General features: G+C 46.9%; 1 protein-coding gene across 8 annotated transcripts in view; it reads left to right on the forward strand.

Moving 5' to 3' along the window:
• The first annotated feature begins 10220 nt into the window (after positions 1-10220).
• MECOM (MDS1 and EVI1 complex locus) overlaps positions 10221-17269 on the forward strand; it is a 537754-nt gene continuing 530705 nt past the window's right edge. The window contains exon 1 of one of the 8 annotated variants that reach the window (XM_073232122.1): positions 10221-10791. In XM_073232122.1, coding sequence (XP_073088223.1) covers positions 10755-10791 — 37 coding nt within the window. In that variant the 5' untranslated portion in view covers positions 10221-10754. Of the gene's footprint in view, positions 10792-11528; positions 11576-17269 lie in introns of those variants that run through there. The other 7 variants (XM_073232118.1, XM_073232119.1, XM_073232116.1 and 4 more) reach the window with 7 other exon arrangements.

The raw sequence follows: 17269 nt of genomic DNA on the forward strand, positions 1-17269 counted from the left end.
AAAAAATTAATCAACAGGTTAAATAATTGTTGATTAGTCACAGCTAAAGAGAATCAGAACTTGGATATAGATCTGAGGAAATTATTCAGAATTAAGCATAGAGAGATTAAAGACAAAATTTATGAAAGAGAGGCAAAGAAATGTAGAAGATTACATAAAAAGATCTAACATATCTAATCAGAAAGTGATAAAGAACAAATTCAAAGACTGACAGAGATGCAGTATTAAAAATGTAATTGAAAAACAAAATCTTTACATTTTGTAAAGAAAGGTCCACTAGTTCTTCATAAGATGACTTTTAGCACTGGAGGACAAGAACTGCATACAAATATACATATTTAGTCTATTAAGAAAGATCACAGAGGTACAAACAAAACCAACATGTAAGAAAGAGATTCCATAGGAGGTTGGTGATGGGAGAGATTGCTTCCAGCTGGGAGAAGAATATCAACAGTCTACTATTTGAGGAGGTGATGTTTGTCTCAGATCTCCAAAGATGAGTAGACTGGACATATGAAGAGGAGCTGTAATCCATCCACTACCTGCTTAATCTTCCTAAGACACAGTTCTTATAATGTCATCCCTTATCTAGAAATTTCAAGATCTCAATTATTTTCAAAATAAAGCCCGAAATTTTTGCTTTTTGTTCAGTCTCCCATGGCATGTGCCCAACCTATTTGTGCAAAGCTATTTCCCATGAAGTCTATTCTTGAGTGCCATAACTCAGGCAAATTAAGAGTTGTACCACTTCTGGTTCATGGCTCATGCTTTCCCACCTCTCTGCTGTTTGCTCTATCTAGAAGTCCTTTGAATTAAAGGCAAAAATTTGGGGCTTTATCTTGAAAATAAAGAATCTTGAAGAGTCTGAGTAGGAGAATGAGTATTACCAGAATTGTGTTTTTGGAAGATTAATCAAGCAGTGGTGTGTAGGGTGGGCTAGACGAGGACGTTTCTGGAGCTAAGGTGTCCATAGTCATGACTAACATGTTGTACCCCTCTGGGAGGCACAATGGACACCAGATTTTGTCCATTCAGTGTGATGAAGATTCTGCATGATGATTCTGTAGACACTCTGGACACAAATGTTGTTAAAAGCTCAGCATAACATTAGCACACAGAAACAGATGCATCAAAATAATATTCAGTACCTTGGCTTGTCTGTATTGGTGCTTCCACAGCCAGAGTGAAGCTGTCTCCTAGAACCCTTAAGAATGCCAAATGTTCTGATGAGTTCAATACATACAAATTCAAAGTTTCAGTTCAATGACAACTAGCAAAGTGAAAATCTGGATATGAGTTGATAGGTAATATTTTTGCCCATGGACTATTACTTTTATATCAGTATATCTACTTTTAGAATTGTTCTTCAGTTTCTTTAGGCAATGGAAAATTCTTCCCTAGTTTGGAAAGTATTTTTTAGGAGTGCTTATAGGGTTTATTAAAAAATTTCTCTACTGAAGCCCAGTACAAGAACATTGTATGTATAAAACATTTGAAGTCTAAATCCTAGCATATGTTAGACTTCTAGTACCTCTACATGATCCCTCAAAACAGCTAATTCACCAGATCAGTTCCAGCAGTTTCTTCTGTGTACAATTGATTCTCTGCACAGAAAATGTTTCTTTCCCAGCCTCAGAATGGCGGTATGCTTCCTTATCTGAACATTTGAAAATGGACTGCTTATAAAATATTTGCTGCAGGACATGCATCATCATTTTAAAAAGTAGAGCTTTACCTCCATAGGTATGTTTCTAGGAATAGTGAATATAAATCAAATTTTCGTGAGTCAAATAATATTTTAAATGTCCTAGGGGAACTCATTATTTAATGGAGTAGCATGAAGCGAATAATCACATTGTTATGTGGCTTTTCATAAAGCAGGGCACACCTGTATCACACTGTGTCATAGCTATGGGACTTCACACTGCATAGCTGAGTTGGAGGGTAGCTAGGTCTGCCTTGGACCCAAGCCAAATGAATTAAGTTATTGAGTACTGTGGGTCTTGTTACAAGGTGGTCTCCTTTATAAACTGTCTCAGCATGGGTCCTATAGTTTTTACTTTAAAAAATTGTGGAAAATCTGCTGTAAGTTTAATTGTACGTTAAGCAAATTAACTTGCTTTGATAGTGTCTAATATTTTCTCATGTCAACTATGATTTGAGTAAAGAATTTTAAAGTACTGTATGTGTAAATTTCACAAATCTTCTATTTCAGCAGGAATCTAGACTCAATCAGTAGTTTTATGTATTGAAAATAAGGGTAACAACTAGATTCATGAAAAGTAAAATTTAAAAATGCTAAATAAACAAAAAAACATGCAAAAATTTAAAAAATATTTTAAGAAAAGAAAGACCACTTACTAATTTTACTAGAAACCACTTTTTCCTTCAGTTGTCTGTGTGGCTTCCATCTCAGGGAGAGAATATGGTGACATAGACACATTAGACATCTTCAAATTATGACTTCGTAGGTATTGTTCAGAGAGACTTGCAGTCAGATGGGCAGGGGAGGAGCGATGCTTCTGGAGTGAGTCTCAGTGGCCTTTGTCATGTGGTTCAGGTCCTATTGCCTCAGGCTCTCTGGGAAATGATCAGGACCCTGCTTGTATGCAATGAGCTGGGTATATCCTTGATTCATATTGAGAGCAGGCACAGTACATGAGAATCTCTTAAAAATATGTAGCTAAAATTCAGTCACCCTCCAGGCCCCCACACAACCACTGATGCCCATTCAAACTGCAGTGTTAAGATCTACTTGCACCAGCTAGTTTTATATATACTAAAGGCTTGAGGCTTCAGCTATTTGAGAGGACAGTCTGATGAGCAAAGAGAAAATATTGCATTACAGATGGGAATATGAAGGCAGTGTCCAAGATCCCTGACCACAACCCCCCTTCAAAACACACACACACACACACACACACACACACACACACACACACACACACACAATGTAAGACTTATCATTATGCCAAGGTACAGAAGGTTAAAGCTTGGAGTTCAAAATAGCTGTTTGTTAAATTTCTACTATGTAGCAGGCACTACTACATAATAGGCATTTTGAATACAGTATCTTTAACTTTCACAGTAATCCTGCAAGGTATACATAATTAGTCTCACCATACAGAGGAAAAAAGAGGGACTCAGAGGCACTCAGTAACTTGCCTAAAGTTACACAACTAGTAAAAGGTCGAACTGGGATTTGAACTCCAGAGGCTTGACTCTTAAGGTCCTTCTACTCTATCTTGCTGTCTGTCTCAGAGTTTTATCTAATGTATAATGGCCCTGAAATCAAATACTGCTGTCTTTTCCTGACATTGGCAACCATGGTTTCCAAAAGAATTCCAGGCTCTTTTGTTATTTTTGTAGACCCTGAAAAAGGCTCACTTAATTTTATTTTACAAACTCTAACTTTAACTTTGAAGACCTCAACTTTCACTCAGAATGATGACAGCTTCCGGGCTCAAGGACCAACTCTCTAAGTCACAAAATTAGAGTATGCAGATGTCACACAAGACCCCTGAAATCTTCCTATCCCAGATTAAAAACCTTTTCTGTACAGAATTTCACAGAGGAGAAAACTAGGACCCAGGTGTTCATATGGAGCTCTTAAAATTTAGCTGTTGTCTAGGTTCAGGATGTTACGTGTGTGATGAGCTCAAAAAACTTACAGAGAGAGACGACATACTAAGTGCCTAGTTATATAAAGTGTTGTGCTAGCTGATGGAAAGGGGACTGAGGGGTGAGAAAAAGAGGTAAGTTACTTTAGTTTTACAGATCACAAAGCATATTTATACATTAATCCCATGCGGGAAGGAATGACCCTTGCTGCAGTGAGAAAACAAAGCTTAGAGAATGTAAGGCATGGCCTTCTTCAAAAAGCCTATTGCTGAGAGGGGAAAGAAGATGTGGAAACAAAAAACCCTCATATAAGGAGGGAGAAATAATTATCATAGACTTGACAGCAAAATACTGGGGGGTAAGAGGAAAGTGGAGGAGGGTATCAATCTGACCAGAATCCAGAAAGGCCTCACGGGTGCCATTTGGCCTCTGAGTCCAGTGGTCAATGTATGAAAGGGGCAGGAGTTTCTGCAATAGGCCAGAAGAGTTGTAACTTTTGAAGGGATATGTTTATGGACTCCAATCTTGCCCATAACCAAGTCAGACAGCAGAATTTGAAATGAGGTTCAGTCATGCAGGTATCCTCATTTAAGACGAAAGAAAACGTGGTCGGGCACATTCTAGAGCAATGCCTCTCACACTTCAGTGTTCAAGCGAATCACCTGTTAAAATGCCCATTTTGATTTAGTAGGTCTGGGTTGGGAATCTGAGATTCTGTATTTCTAATGAAGTCCAGACAATGCTTGATGTTGCTGGTTCGCAGGCCATGCTTGGAGGGGCATCCACTTCACCTGGGAGCATGTTAGAAATGCAGAATGTTTGGTTTCACTCCAGACTTAATCAGAATTCGCATTTAAACAAGATCCCCAAGGCGTTCACATACATATTTAACTTTTCTAGGTTGTCCTTTGTTCAGTAGAAGGGCCCCGAAGAGGTCCAAGCTTCCCTGGGCATCACACGCCAGCAGTCTGGTTTTTCTCCGGAGTTCTTGTTCCCACCGGCAGAGATTTGTGGCCCGTGAAGTTGCTCCTCCTGATTCTTAACCAGTAGCAACTACGGGAGTTGATCGCCTCATAATCCTCCTTACTGGGTTCCTTTCCACCCCTACCCGCGATTCCCCGGGGCGCTCCAGCTGTTTCCCACCCCCACGTCCAGGCGGCTACTGTGCACAGCTGGAGCTCCGTGCCGCAGGCCTCCCGAAGCTGCCGCAGCTGGGTATGCCAGGCGGGGGCGCCGCAGGCTAGGCTGTGCGGGTGGAAGCTGAGCCACCCCGGAGAGGGCGGTGCAGCGACAGGCGGGGGAACGCGAGCTTTGCATCTGGTGCCAACCAGCTCTGTCCTGGCGCAGCCCCACATTCCCACACCGCGGGAGCGGCGGCTTGCTACCTGGGAGGCGGCGCGCTTCACCCCAACCTGTATTTCATAAACCCGTCGGGAAAGAGTTCCCAGCTTGGAGGACTAGTAATCATCCCGACCTTCCCTTGAAATAACTGCTGATTATAATCCCTGAGCTGGGCGAGGGCCCCGGGGACCTAGATTTTAAGTCGACTATTTAATATCATTATCATTATTAAAAGCCAGCCACAGAGCCCTCCTTCCCCCCTTTCCCTTATATACACTTATGAAGTTGCGGGGGTGGGGGGTGGGGGGGTGGCGGTGTTGAACAACCAGAGCAGAGCTGTAAAACCTAACGATTTGCTAAGAAATCCGGGACCGAAAACGCAATTTACAAAACAGCGAGTTTTACAAGGTAGAGAAGGTAACTGGGTGGAAAACGCACGGCTGCTCAACCCCCGCCGCGCGTGCTCGCCCGAGCTGGCTGTTTCTGAGCGCGCCTCTCCCGGACCGCTCCGCGGGGGCAGAGGGAGGATTTCGCAGGAAGAGGAGGCTGTCTCGATGCCTCGGACCCCGTTGTTCGCGGGCACCCCCGCCGCGCTCTGTCCCCTGCGGCCGTTGGCGTTGCCTGCCCGGCAGGTCGCGGAAGCCGAGGTTGCCCGCGCCTCGCCGTACCCGCGCTCTCTCCTCGTGGGCGTTCGAAGCGCTCACTTCACCGCGGGCTTCCTTTCTGGGCAAAGCGCAGCAGACCACTCAAAATTAACACCTCCATGCACCTCTGCTGTGGGGATGTGCGCGTTTCCCTTGAGAATGTGTTTGAGTGTGTGTTTCCCCGAGAATGTCAGACTAAATAGTCTTAACATTTATTAACGCCTATGTGTTCTGTTTCGAGGGTTATCGGGTTTGTCCAAACTTCTGTGTATGCGCGCGTGTATTTGTTTGTGTGTGTGTGTGTGTGTGTGTGTGTGTGTGTGTGTGTGTGTGTGTGTATGGGCGCGCGCGCGGGTCTCCACCCTCCTCTCGTCTCCTTACCCCGCCCGTGCAGGGAGAAGTAGTCCTATATAGCGATGATAAATATCCCTGTTGATCACTTGATTGATTACCTCCCTGAAAGGTCACGCGGGCTCGCAGTAATTTCCTTTTGCCTAAGGCTCCCTTTTCACTTTTACTACGGCACGACAGCTCCGAGTACACGGGATCTTTATTTTTTATTTTAACCCCTAAATGCAACCCCTCCCGAAAACAATGCAGACAAGAAAAATCGAATAAAATCAACTCGAGACCTTTTAGCTCCCTCGAAGCCGCCCTTCCCCTCCCCTCCGCCTCCTTTCTTTCTTTTGGCCCCCGCCCCCTCCTACTCCGTCCCCTTCTCCCCACCTCAAATGAATTCTGGACACTAATAGATGAGAGTCTTGCAAGTAAACTCAGGCGTCCCTTGGGTCTGCATTTTATGTCTGTGACTCTCTTTTTCTCCTGTGGACTAAAAATTCGGATTTAAACCACTAGACAAGCTATTAATTTAGCTAGACTACCCGGGGTCCTGAACCCAATTAATTTCTAATAATTATAGCCCAAGGGGGCTAGATAGATCTCCTTGCCTCTTTCTTTTATTGCCACTCCACGCCACCGAGGTCAGCGTATAATAATAAAGTGTATATTTTGAAAGCGATCTCCAGAACAGTGAGTTATTGCAATGAATGAAAATTGTTTCCATTTTGGCTAATTGAGCCCGTGGCCGAAAGCTAGAGCTCTGAGACTAAATAAAGAGGACTGTTTCCTTTCAACATGAAGAAACCCCTGCCTAGCTCTGGTCACCCAGTGAGAGTTTAATTTCTTAACAGCCAACCTGAAACCCAGCATAGGGTAAACAGTATTAATAATTGCATTACAATGATTAAATTAATCTTGCTGGTAGCCAGGAGAATATAGGTTGTGATTGAATAGCAAGATGTAAAGTTCACCGCACAAAGACAATAGGCCAAGAAATACCTCCATAAAGAATTCAAACTTTCTTCCAAAGATACTGTGGGGCTTGTTCAATTATAATGCGAAGAAAGGAAAATTTCCTGTTGCATGCAATGCATTTTTAATCAGTTATTTCCTGTTTCTAGCATTAATTAAAGAAACGTAGTTGGGTAAGGGTAACTTGTCCTATTCTTCGATGACCTATCTTCTTTCCAACTTCCATTTCGATCTCTGCTTCTGTTTTAAAAAGGCAAACCCGAAACAACAAAAATGACAGTAATAAAACAAATCCAAACAGACCCTAAGTTCATCGAATTTCCAAGGAGGCACTGCTTTCAGGATGCCCGTTTCCATGGGAGGAAACACAAGAAAACGTTGGTACCCATGCTACTGCGCCTCAAGGAAACGAATTTCAGGAGAGGGAGAGGCGGGTGTTGGGGAGCGGGCAGCGAGGCCAACTTGTTGGAGGCCTCTTTTCTTCTGGGCCAGAGACAGCTTAGACGTCCCGTCAGAGGGTGTCGGGAACCTGGGATGTCGCTGAACAGAAAGTCACCTGCATGGGTCTCACGGCTGAGACTTAGGACAGGTGGAACTGACGGGGTCCAGGCACTCGGAAGTGAGAACCGGGGCGGCGCGCAAGGGCCGCGGCGCTGCAGGCGGCAAGCGCGGTCCTCTGCTGCTAGGCGTTTGCTGCATCAGGTTAAACACATTTGAACTAGCAATTTAGCTCTTTTATTAACACTCACTTACGGCAGAAAGCAAATGATGAGAGAGAGAGAGCGAGAGTGAAAGAAAGGAAGGTAGGAAAAGAAAAAGGAAAAATCCAGCTTTTAGATTTGAAAATAAAAGTGATGATACTGTGAATACTTTGTTAAACAAGAAGAATAATGCCTTGTCTTTTCACAATGCCTTGGCCCGAGGGCACAGAGGAGTTTGTGTTTATTATTTCAGTTAGAAGAGGTTGGCTTCGCTCGTGTTCCGCAGCCCTTAGAAAAACCAGACAAAAGACCCGTTGGTCGAAGCGACCGCTACCCTTGGGACTTTGAAAACCAGAAGGGGAGAGTGCTCCAGCCACATCTCACTACTCCCTACTCCTTCCCTCTAGAAAAGTTTAAAAGAGGGATCTTTGCATTTGGGACATCAGATTTTTTTTTTGTCTTCCACATCCCACTCAGTTCCCTCTACAGCCCCCACACCACCCCTAGCTCTCCACGTGGTTTATAATTTCTCAGAAGAAACAATCACCACAGCTTCACATGTGAGTCTTGTATTAATCTTGGGTTTGGTTCCATGGTACCTTTCTTTCCTAGAAAATTTCCCGGCACTCCTCTTAACCTCCTGCCCGCTTAGGAACTCGTATATAGGCCCCCTGGGGATGAGATGAAAGGAATTAACCAGAGCAGTGGAGAGGAGGACAGTAACTTCTTTTATTTATTTTTTAAGCTCCCCGGGTTGAAAAAGTGGAATGAAATGTCCCAGGCAATGCCCCCTCCTGTCCAGGGTGCTCTTCGGTTTCTAGTGGACCCACCGCCTCTCCTGGGGGCCAAGGTCCTCCAGGTTCTGACAGCTGGGAGGGCTCTGATCCTCGAGTGCTGCCCCTTTGTCCTCTGGCCTACGTGGGGACCCCCGAGAGTCCCTTAAACTGATTAGAAGCAGCTTCTATGAAATTCGTGCCTGCCAGCCTAGTGTTTCGCTCTCTCTAGAAATTTTACTCCCTTTTCCAAGGCTTTCAATCCCCATTTCGCTTTTTCATTGAGGACATTTACTGGTCAAGGGGAAGGTATTCCTTCATCTAAATTGAGAGTAGCCAGCGAACTCACATTCACAGACACATGGGCACCCACACTCAGAATGTTGAAGTGCCTGGGGCTTTTGCACCCTCTGAACGTACAAGCACAGAAGCACATAGTCTGCATGTGAAGGGCAACAGGAATTGTAGAAGGACTGGAGAAAAACCTCAACTGCCTCTTTAGTTCAGAGGAATGATAAAGTTCTCTTGTGCCCCTATGTGTGGGCACCTGAGCCTTCTCTTTTGGAAGTTGTTTTACTTCTGCTCTGAGCAATTCTTTCCTTTGTCCCCTCGTCCCTTCCTCATATTTACACATTATACATGTGTCCCCCTTGGGACCTGTACCTTGGTTCTCCAGGGACCCATATTTTATAGCCAAATGCCCCCAAATCACATAGCTCTGTAGAGAGAGAAATGGTGGGCATCCTTAGCCAGGGTGCAACATTTGAATTTTGATTTCTTTGAATAAAGATATTTTGCAAGTTATTGATGGATGCCCTTTGGGGTGAGCCTTGCTAGTTGCTCACTCACATCCCCAGTGCTACTTCTGATAATAAATGACAACAGGTACAACCAGGCTTTCTCAATAATCTTTCCTCCACTCTCTTGCCTTTGACAAACTCATGCCCAAGACCTGCTTTTCTTTTCCATTTCCTTTAACTTGAACATCAAGGATGTATTGTTGTAGCTCAGAGACTGAAAAGATTGTAATTTTCTTTTATGGTGTCTGGCAGGATTTGCAACAGATATATTATGGGGACATAAATAGCTCATGGAAGGTATTGAGCAAAACTGTTTAATCCAAGAAGGTTGTATCAAAAGAAAATCTATATGTAGTTGGGATTGATTCATACCTTGAACACAGCTAGCCCCTTTAGGAGTTCCCCATTTCTGTGTGCCCACTTTATTGGTAAGTCCTGTAATTAAAGCAAATTTCAACAATGTAGTTTTTAAGTGTGGGGAGGCATTGCCCCCACCTCCTCTTTATTATGGCCCTGGAGGTTGTGGGTTTAAGCAGTGAGTGAAAATGGCAGACCGGCTAAGCTGCAGCAGGAGGCGACAGGGGCAGCGGTGGGGGAGGCCGGAAGGTGACAGCCGACCTCAGCGAAGACAGGAGGTCTTGGATGTCAAATGCTGGAGCCTGCCCGGATCTGAGAATTAAGGGTGATTGTTACTACTTGGTGGAAATAGACCACTAAAATACTCCAAGGATGGCAGTAAGCATTGGTATTACACCTAAAATCGAGAAAGACAGTTTTTTTTTATTACGCTTTCAACTCTGAAAGCAGAAGCCGCAATAGCTTCAGTAGAAGTAATTGCGGAGGCAGCAGATTTCCTGAAGTTCAGGATGATTCTCACTTTCTCCTGGATCATTCTCCGAGAAGTCCAGTCCTTCTAGTTCTTTAGCATGAGCATGATTTAAAAAGTCTGCCCCCCACCCCGCCAGGCTTTCCCCCATGGATGGTATAGAGAATTCCCTGCAATTTATTGCGGGGAAACAATAATGGCAATGATACGGTCTTATTAGTGATCCCAACGCGAAATCAATCCTCTGCCGGAGTCTTTTCATTCCTTTTTTTGGGGAGGGGGGCCGCGGTGTCTGCTCCTCTCAGGCTCCCTGCGCACGCTCTCCGCCCCCCGCCGCCCTCCCCGTGGCTCCCTTTCTCCGCCTCCTCGGCGATTGCCATCTGACAAGATCTCCAAATCAAAGTGATAAATCGCTCCAAACTTTTTTTGGCGGCGCTGAGATGTTGGAGGGGCGTCTAGCGCGCATGTGCGAAGGTGTCCAAACTGACAATGCTGGAAAGATAGCGAGTGTGGATTGAGAGAAAGGGAGAGAGGGAGGGAGAGAGTGAAAGAGGGAAAGACAGAGTGAGTGTGTGTGTGTGTGTGTGTGTGTGTGTGTGTGTGTGTGTGTGAGAGAGAGAGAGAGAGAGAGAGAGAAGAGAAGAGAGGGAGGGAGCGAGAGGGAGAGCAAAAGAAGGAAAAGATCCAAGAAAAAAAAAACCCAACCACACACCAGCGGCTGCAGGACTGGGCACAGCATGAGATCCAAAGGCAGGGCAAGGAAACTGGCCACAAGTAGGTGCAATATCCCTTTTCTATTGGCTTTCCCCCTCTTCTGCCATCTTGCATATCTGTCTCTAGCGCTCCGGGAGGCAGCGTGGGGCTGCCTCTCGCGCCGACAGCCCGGGTGGAGGGCCGGCGCAGCGCAGCTCCAGCAACCTGCCGGTCTCAGCCTGGCGGCTCGGCCGCCGGCGCTCTCATTCCTGGTTTGGGCGCCAGAGGAGCCGGGGCAGCCCTCAGCCCCGCACACCGACCAGCTGTGGCAACCCCAGGGTGGGGGTGGGGGCGGCAAAGGCCTGGGTGGGAGGGAGGAGAGCGCGCGCGAGCGAGCGGGAAGGGGTGGGGGGGGGAGAGGAGTTGAGCGTCTCCCCCTCCCCTCCCCTTCACCCCAGGCGGAGGAGAGTTGCCTCTGGCCAACCAGCTAGTCCCGGGTGTGGGAGGGGGAGCAGGGGATGGGGGGGGCGGGCTGGGGAAGGGAGCATTTTCAAGCCTGGGTTTGTTTCTGGGGTCTGGGGTTGGTGGCAGCTCCGAAGGAGCCACGGCGGCGGCGGCGGCGGCGGGCAGCAGTGGTGGAGTTGGGAAAAGTTGCGAGGCGGCCGCTGGAAGTTGCGCGGGCTGGCGGGCTGCGCCGAGCTGCGGCCGCGGTAGTGGGCGCTGTGCTCTCGGCGGTGCTCTCCCGCGTGCGCGGCGCGCCTGGAGGACTGGGGCGGGGAGCGGGGAAGACGAAGGTGGGGCAGTCGCAGGGTGTGGGGGACCACGGGCAGAGCAAGACTTACTGGCTCCGCAAAGCCGCGATCAGGTGGGGAGAGAAAAGGCCCTGCGAGCGCGTGGGGAGCGGGGAATGGAGGGTACGCAACCAGCGGCTACAACCGACCAGGCGAAGGAGGCCGAAAGGGCGTGCTCCGGCCCGCGAGCTCCAGGCTGGCTGGGCGCCGAGTGGCCCCCAGGGGGCGGGCTGCCGGGACTTTGGGTTGCGGAGAGGGTGGAGGAACCTCCTGCCCTTCTAGACACAGCCGGGGTCTGAGGTCACTAACCCTCCCCGGCGCCCCCTGCCTGCCCGGCGTGCAGCGGCCTTGGTCACGCGGGACCAGGGTTACTGGGTTCCCGGCGGGGGAGGCGGGACCCCCATCCCCCACTCTTTTCGCCGAAGTGTTGGGTGACTACGCCAGGCATTGGTCTCCGAGCGACACTGTCTAGGAAGGCGGAAGGTTCAGGCGGGACTGTGGAAGACAGGACTTATTTGTCCAAGTGCTTCTACCCCGAGTCTAAGGGCATTCCGGGGTGCCGAGCCGAGCAAAGCGCTCCTCCGAGAGGTGTCATCGTTAGCGGCTGGCGCAGCCTCGGGAGAGACAGGCCGCCGTTCGCTCTCCCACTAGCTGAAAACAGAAATCTCTAATTATACTGCTCGTGGACCAGAGAAAGGAGAGATGGGGGTGGGTGGGTGTGATGCTTCTCTCTAGTGAAATCCCCAATCTTCCCCACTCTACTTATGCATATTAGAACCAAGTACGCCCCCAGCCTTCTAGGCTCCGGTGTCCCTGCAGCCGCGGCGCGGAAGGCAGCCGCAACTCGGCGGGCTGGGTTTGTTTGGCGGCCAGAGCCCGCGGTCTAGCCCAGGGAGATGCTGTTATCCTAGGCGCCTTTCCAGCGCTTCCTTCAGTCCTCACCCAAGCACTCTCTCACTTCCCGATACGTTTCCTTTCGTCCCTGTAGCAGGGATCGACCTAAATATAGGGCTCTTTGGGTCTTCCGTCCATCTGTTTTTCTTCTGGATGCTGTTCTTTTCACTTAGCTGCGACAGTGTCAAAGCGCGCCTGTGGAACTCCTGTTTTTCCTGTTTGCTTTTAAATGCGGCCGATGTCTTTATTTTCATCTGAGGAGGAATAAATGTACATATGTTTGGAGGCTTGGGGGCTTCAATTCCAACTAAAGGTTAGGAGTCGTGTGTGTATGTGTGTGTGTGTGTTCGTGTTCGTGTGTGTGGCTGGGGGGACGGAAGGGAGAGGAGTTGGAGAGTCTATTTCAACCATGCTTAAGTTGTGAAATGAAAGCCGAAGGTTTCGCGCACCTCATTGCCTGGCATCCAGCGAAGTGAAAGCAGAACGCAAAACCCTTCGAATTTTCTAGAGCAAATTATTCAATTATTTTAATTTCCAAGCTGTATGCTGCAGTATTAAAATATTCCCCAAAGCACAGCCCATTCAATATCCAGAAACCGAGCCTCGTTTGCGATCTGATGATACTTGTCATTTGTCCAGTGAGGGATCCATTAATATTGTCTCTAATGTCTTTAAGGATGCCGCTGCCGCTTCGTGATAACTAAATACAAACTCTTATAAACTTTTCTTGCTAAGCCCTCATGTTCCTACTCGAGGGTCTCCAGTTGTTGCCATCGCGCTGCGCTGTCTTTCTCAGACAGAAGCGCTGCTTTAAGCAATTCTTCAGTTACAATCTGGGTAATTAAAAAAATTATATTAAAACTACGGATTTTTGTATTTCAAAGCAGTATTTCCTTGCCCCGCGTAGTGTGTGAGTTTCGTGGCGCGTGGCAGAGATAGTCTGTGACCCCTGCGGTGCAATCCAACGAAAACTTCTCTCTGCACAGGTTTCTTTCTTTTTCTGGGTTAGGAAGAAGTGGTGTGACAAGCAAGCTTTAAAATACAAACCTACCTTTATCGTTGCAAAAGTAAACATTGCAATGGAAACTAATCACAGAGAAACAGTTGTTTTCTCTACGGCTTGTTATTCTTTTTGTCTTTTGTAAATTTCTTTGGTGGCTAAATTCTGTCATGGTTTTGGCTACAGTACAGGATCCCATGGACCTAGACCAGGCACCACAGACCCTGAAAGTACCCACTTAAGTTAAATCCAGGATGAAGGCTCACCCCATTTTTTTTTTAACTTACAGGTCTTGTTTGTTTGTTGTTTGTTTTTTACACAATAGTTAAAACCGATAAATTCGTTGCAAATCAGTTCGAAGGAATAAACCATTTAATAATAAAATAAAAGGAAAAGCAAGAAGATTGACATTTGTACTGTCTAAAGCCCTTGGCTTTTATTTCCATCTTTAAGAAAAGAAAACTAAAAGCCAAGCCGACTCTGGCAGCTCCAGGAGGTTTCCCAGCCGGTTTTCTTGGGCAGCTAGTATGACACCTGGGCCGTGCCAGAAATGCCAGTTGCAACTGTTTTTCTCCTGGTGATGGGAAAGGGGTTGGGATGGGTCTGCTCAGCACGTCTGGAGCTCGGAACACCAAAGGAACCCCCACCCCACTTTCCTAAAGTGACACCAGCAGAGTTTCAATCACAGCAATGAACGAGTTGCAATGAGTAACCCCTCTTAGCTACCGGCCCCCCAGAAGTCTCGTAAAGACCCAGAAGGCGATGCGATTAGCAAAACCCCGGCGAGGGGGGCACTTGTTGCTTGTACACTTGATCTCCATTTAACAAGAGGCTCTTAAGTAGGTAAGGAAGATGACGACCTTCTCTCCCGTGCTTAAACTCCTCACCGTAGCAGCCCCAAACCTAAGTTAATAAAGGAGACGTGCGTCCTGGGTGCAGCCTGCACTCCCCGTATGCCCACCTACTTGAGTATTCCTTCACCCTTAAAGAAGCCTAGATTAAAACACAGAGGTTTGCTTTAAAAACGTATTTTATTTGTTTATTTCAGCCTGCTTTTGAGGAGGGAAAACGCTAGTCCGACGGAGGCACAGGCCCCTTTTAAAGGTTTATTTGCCATTACTTGACCATTACCCTGGTTTAGGGCTTCTTTATTGCATTTGGCACTTGGAGCGCAGTCTTCCTGCAGCATTTCGATGTGTTTAGCCAAAAAAAAAAAAAAAAAAAAAAAAAAAAGGAAGAAAGAAAGAAAGAAAGAAAGAAAAAAGAAAATCTGTGTTTAGGGGAAAGTTAATAACGCTTTTCACCGTTCCCCCCCATCCTAAACACCGTGGAAGTGGACGGTTCATTAGTTGCAAAGGCAGGAAGGCTGGTAAGAAAGGGTCCTTTTACAGATTTTTATTTGTAGGGACTGAGGAGTCGCAGGTCTTGGCGACGGAGTGTGTATAAGCGTGCGTTGAGTGTGTCTTCGCGGATAGCCCAGGTTTCAGGCTTTCTGAGCCTAGGCCTCTCCTTTCTACCCTGGCCCGGCCTCCTCCGCAGACCCACGTTCAACACGTAGGACGCTTATCGAATATAAATTAACGCGACATTCCACGAAATTTTTGCTTTCTTCTTTTTTTAAAGTTGCAGGTAGTAACTATGTAAGCAGTTTCCCTTTAAACTTCTTGTCTTTTGGGAGTTTATTTTATTTGATTTTTGGAACTTGGGGCCAGGTTATCCGAGGCTGCAGACGTGGCCTGGGGCAGGAAGGACTCTTGGCTCCGTCCTCCCGGGCCCGGAGGGCAGGACCGCAGTGACTTGTTACCAGCGGCACGCCTGGCTCGGTCCCCTCTCCCCCCGCACCTCCTTCACTTTGCCAGTGCTGGAAGCGAGCCCTGAAGAGGAGAAACTTGACTTGTCATCTTGCTAAAGGCTCTTACCCGGCTCCCAAGGTGTCCAGAGCCTGGCAGAGCCTTATTCTCGAGAGCTAGGTACACCCTCTCAACCCTTCAAACCGTCTCCGGCGGAGGAAGTGGCCCTGATAGGGGGCGGGGTGGAGCTGGGGAGGCTCACCTAGGACGGCCCCCTACAGCTCCCTCCAGCCGCTCCCAAGATTAGGCCCATACTCTTCCCTTTACCCCTCCCCTGGCGCTGCTGCCTGGCGCGGGGCTGCCCTCGGAGCCGGGTTTGCACCGACCGTGTACACACACATGCACACATGCGCACTTACACACACACACTCCCACGTCCGGGGTTCGGAACACTCAAGTGAGGAGAGTAGGCACACATTCATTCATCCCCAGGCCCCTGCAGGGTAGGCCCCTTCTCAGCCTCCTCAGGCGGGGAGAGAGGTGCTGGGGGGGAGATGGGGAGGGAGGAGACGGTCACACTATAATGGTGCCAGGCGGTTTTCTGGAGTGGTGGTTAACCCTTCCTTGACTGGAAGCCGCTGCTTTAGGCACTTTCTGAAAAGGTCTGTGGGATTTGCTTTTCTTTTGGGCTGGGATGCCCAGTATGAATCACTGGTTCCCACCTCACTCCATTTGCCACAGTCCTCTTTCTAAAATTAGATTTCGCCTTTCCCAGTCTTCTGGCCTTTTGAGTAAACCAGGGAGTTCTCAAGGAAATTGTGGAGTGAGAACAAGTGTGAGGAAGAGGATTAAAAGGACACAAACAAATGGAACAGAAAACAAGAGGGAGAAAGGAAAAGAGAAGCAGTGGCCTTCTTCCAGATTCCCAGTTTGCACTCGGATTGGTATTATTTTCCCCCTACTAAATAAAAAAAGTATAATCCCTGTTAATTACCTTTGCTTACATGCCATGCAAGAAACTTCAGAGATGTTTCTACATAAGGAAGAAAATGTTTACAGAACTCTTTCAAAAGTGTGACATATTGCTCTAGTTCAGCACTAAAAAGCTAAACACACTTGCCCTTCTTTGAAGTACCCTGGCTAGGGCAGCTTATTTGAGTGTGGTTCAGATATGGTTGTGGGTATAACTAATGGCCTTTACCTATTTAGCTCAAGTGGGAGGAGAGAAAGGCCTGAATTTCCTTGTCCAGTGGGTCCCTCTGGAGACTGGGTTCTGGCTTCTGGCCAGTTCTGTACAATGTCAACATTGAATATTTGAATTCCCAGACTCTCTTTAACAAGTTTCTAAATAAATAAACTCATTGTGTGTCTGTGTTTAAAATTATTTCACCTCTTTCATAAAAGCTACAGCATCTTATTACATTGGCCCTGCAAGATGATTTAAAAAAAATAAACAAACAAACAGGGCTTAGGGCATTTTAATAGGCAGACCTTCACAATATGTATGTTTTACAAAGACATTCTCTCATGTGTAGCTAGGTAGGCGCTGTTTAGAAGGATCTTGGGCTGTTCTGTGTGACATGATGGTGAGTTATAATAAAAAACTAAGCTGAGTTTAGAAAGTCAGTGAACTATTAACATCTAAAGGGAGGCCTGACTGTGTAACTGTAGTGTCTTTATATATTTGAAAATATCTCTGTCCACTGGGTCCTACAGTGGACAGAGAGCTTCACTGATATGTCCCAAGTGGGTGTCTGTAGATTCCTCCAGTTGATAGGTACCAGTACCTATAGAACTATTCCCAAAAGAAGTTTTGTTTCTGGGCATTTTTTCTTTATCTGTGTCTTTCTTTGTAAGTTGGAAGGGGTAGACACACTGGTGTTATCCCCATGTTTCAGTTTGGTTTGGAATCCCATGTTTTCACTAATCCCTGAGCTTTTGAATATCCACAGCATTTTTACGCAGATAGGAACATACTTGTTCTAAGAAGTACACACTTAATCAAAAAAAGCGCAAGTTCTAGTTCTCTTAAAAATGTGGACTCCATCTGGAGTTGTTAGGAAAGAAAGTGGAATTTATTCTAA

This window comes from Manis javanica, chromosome 3 (genome assembly GCF_040802235.1).
Source record: "Manis javanica isolate MJ-LG chromosome 3, MJ_LKY, whole genome shotgun sequence".
NCBI lineage: Eukaryota > Metazoa > Chordata > Mammalia > Pholidota > Manidae > Manis > Manis javanica.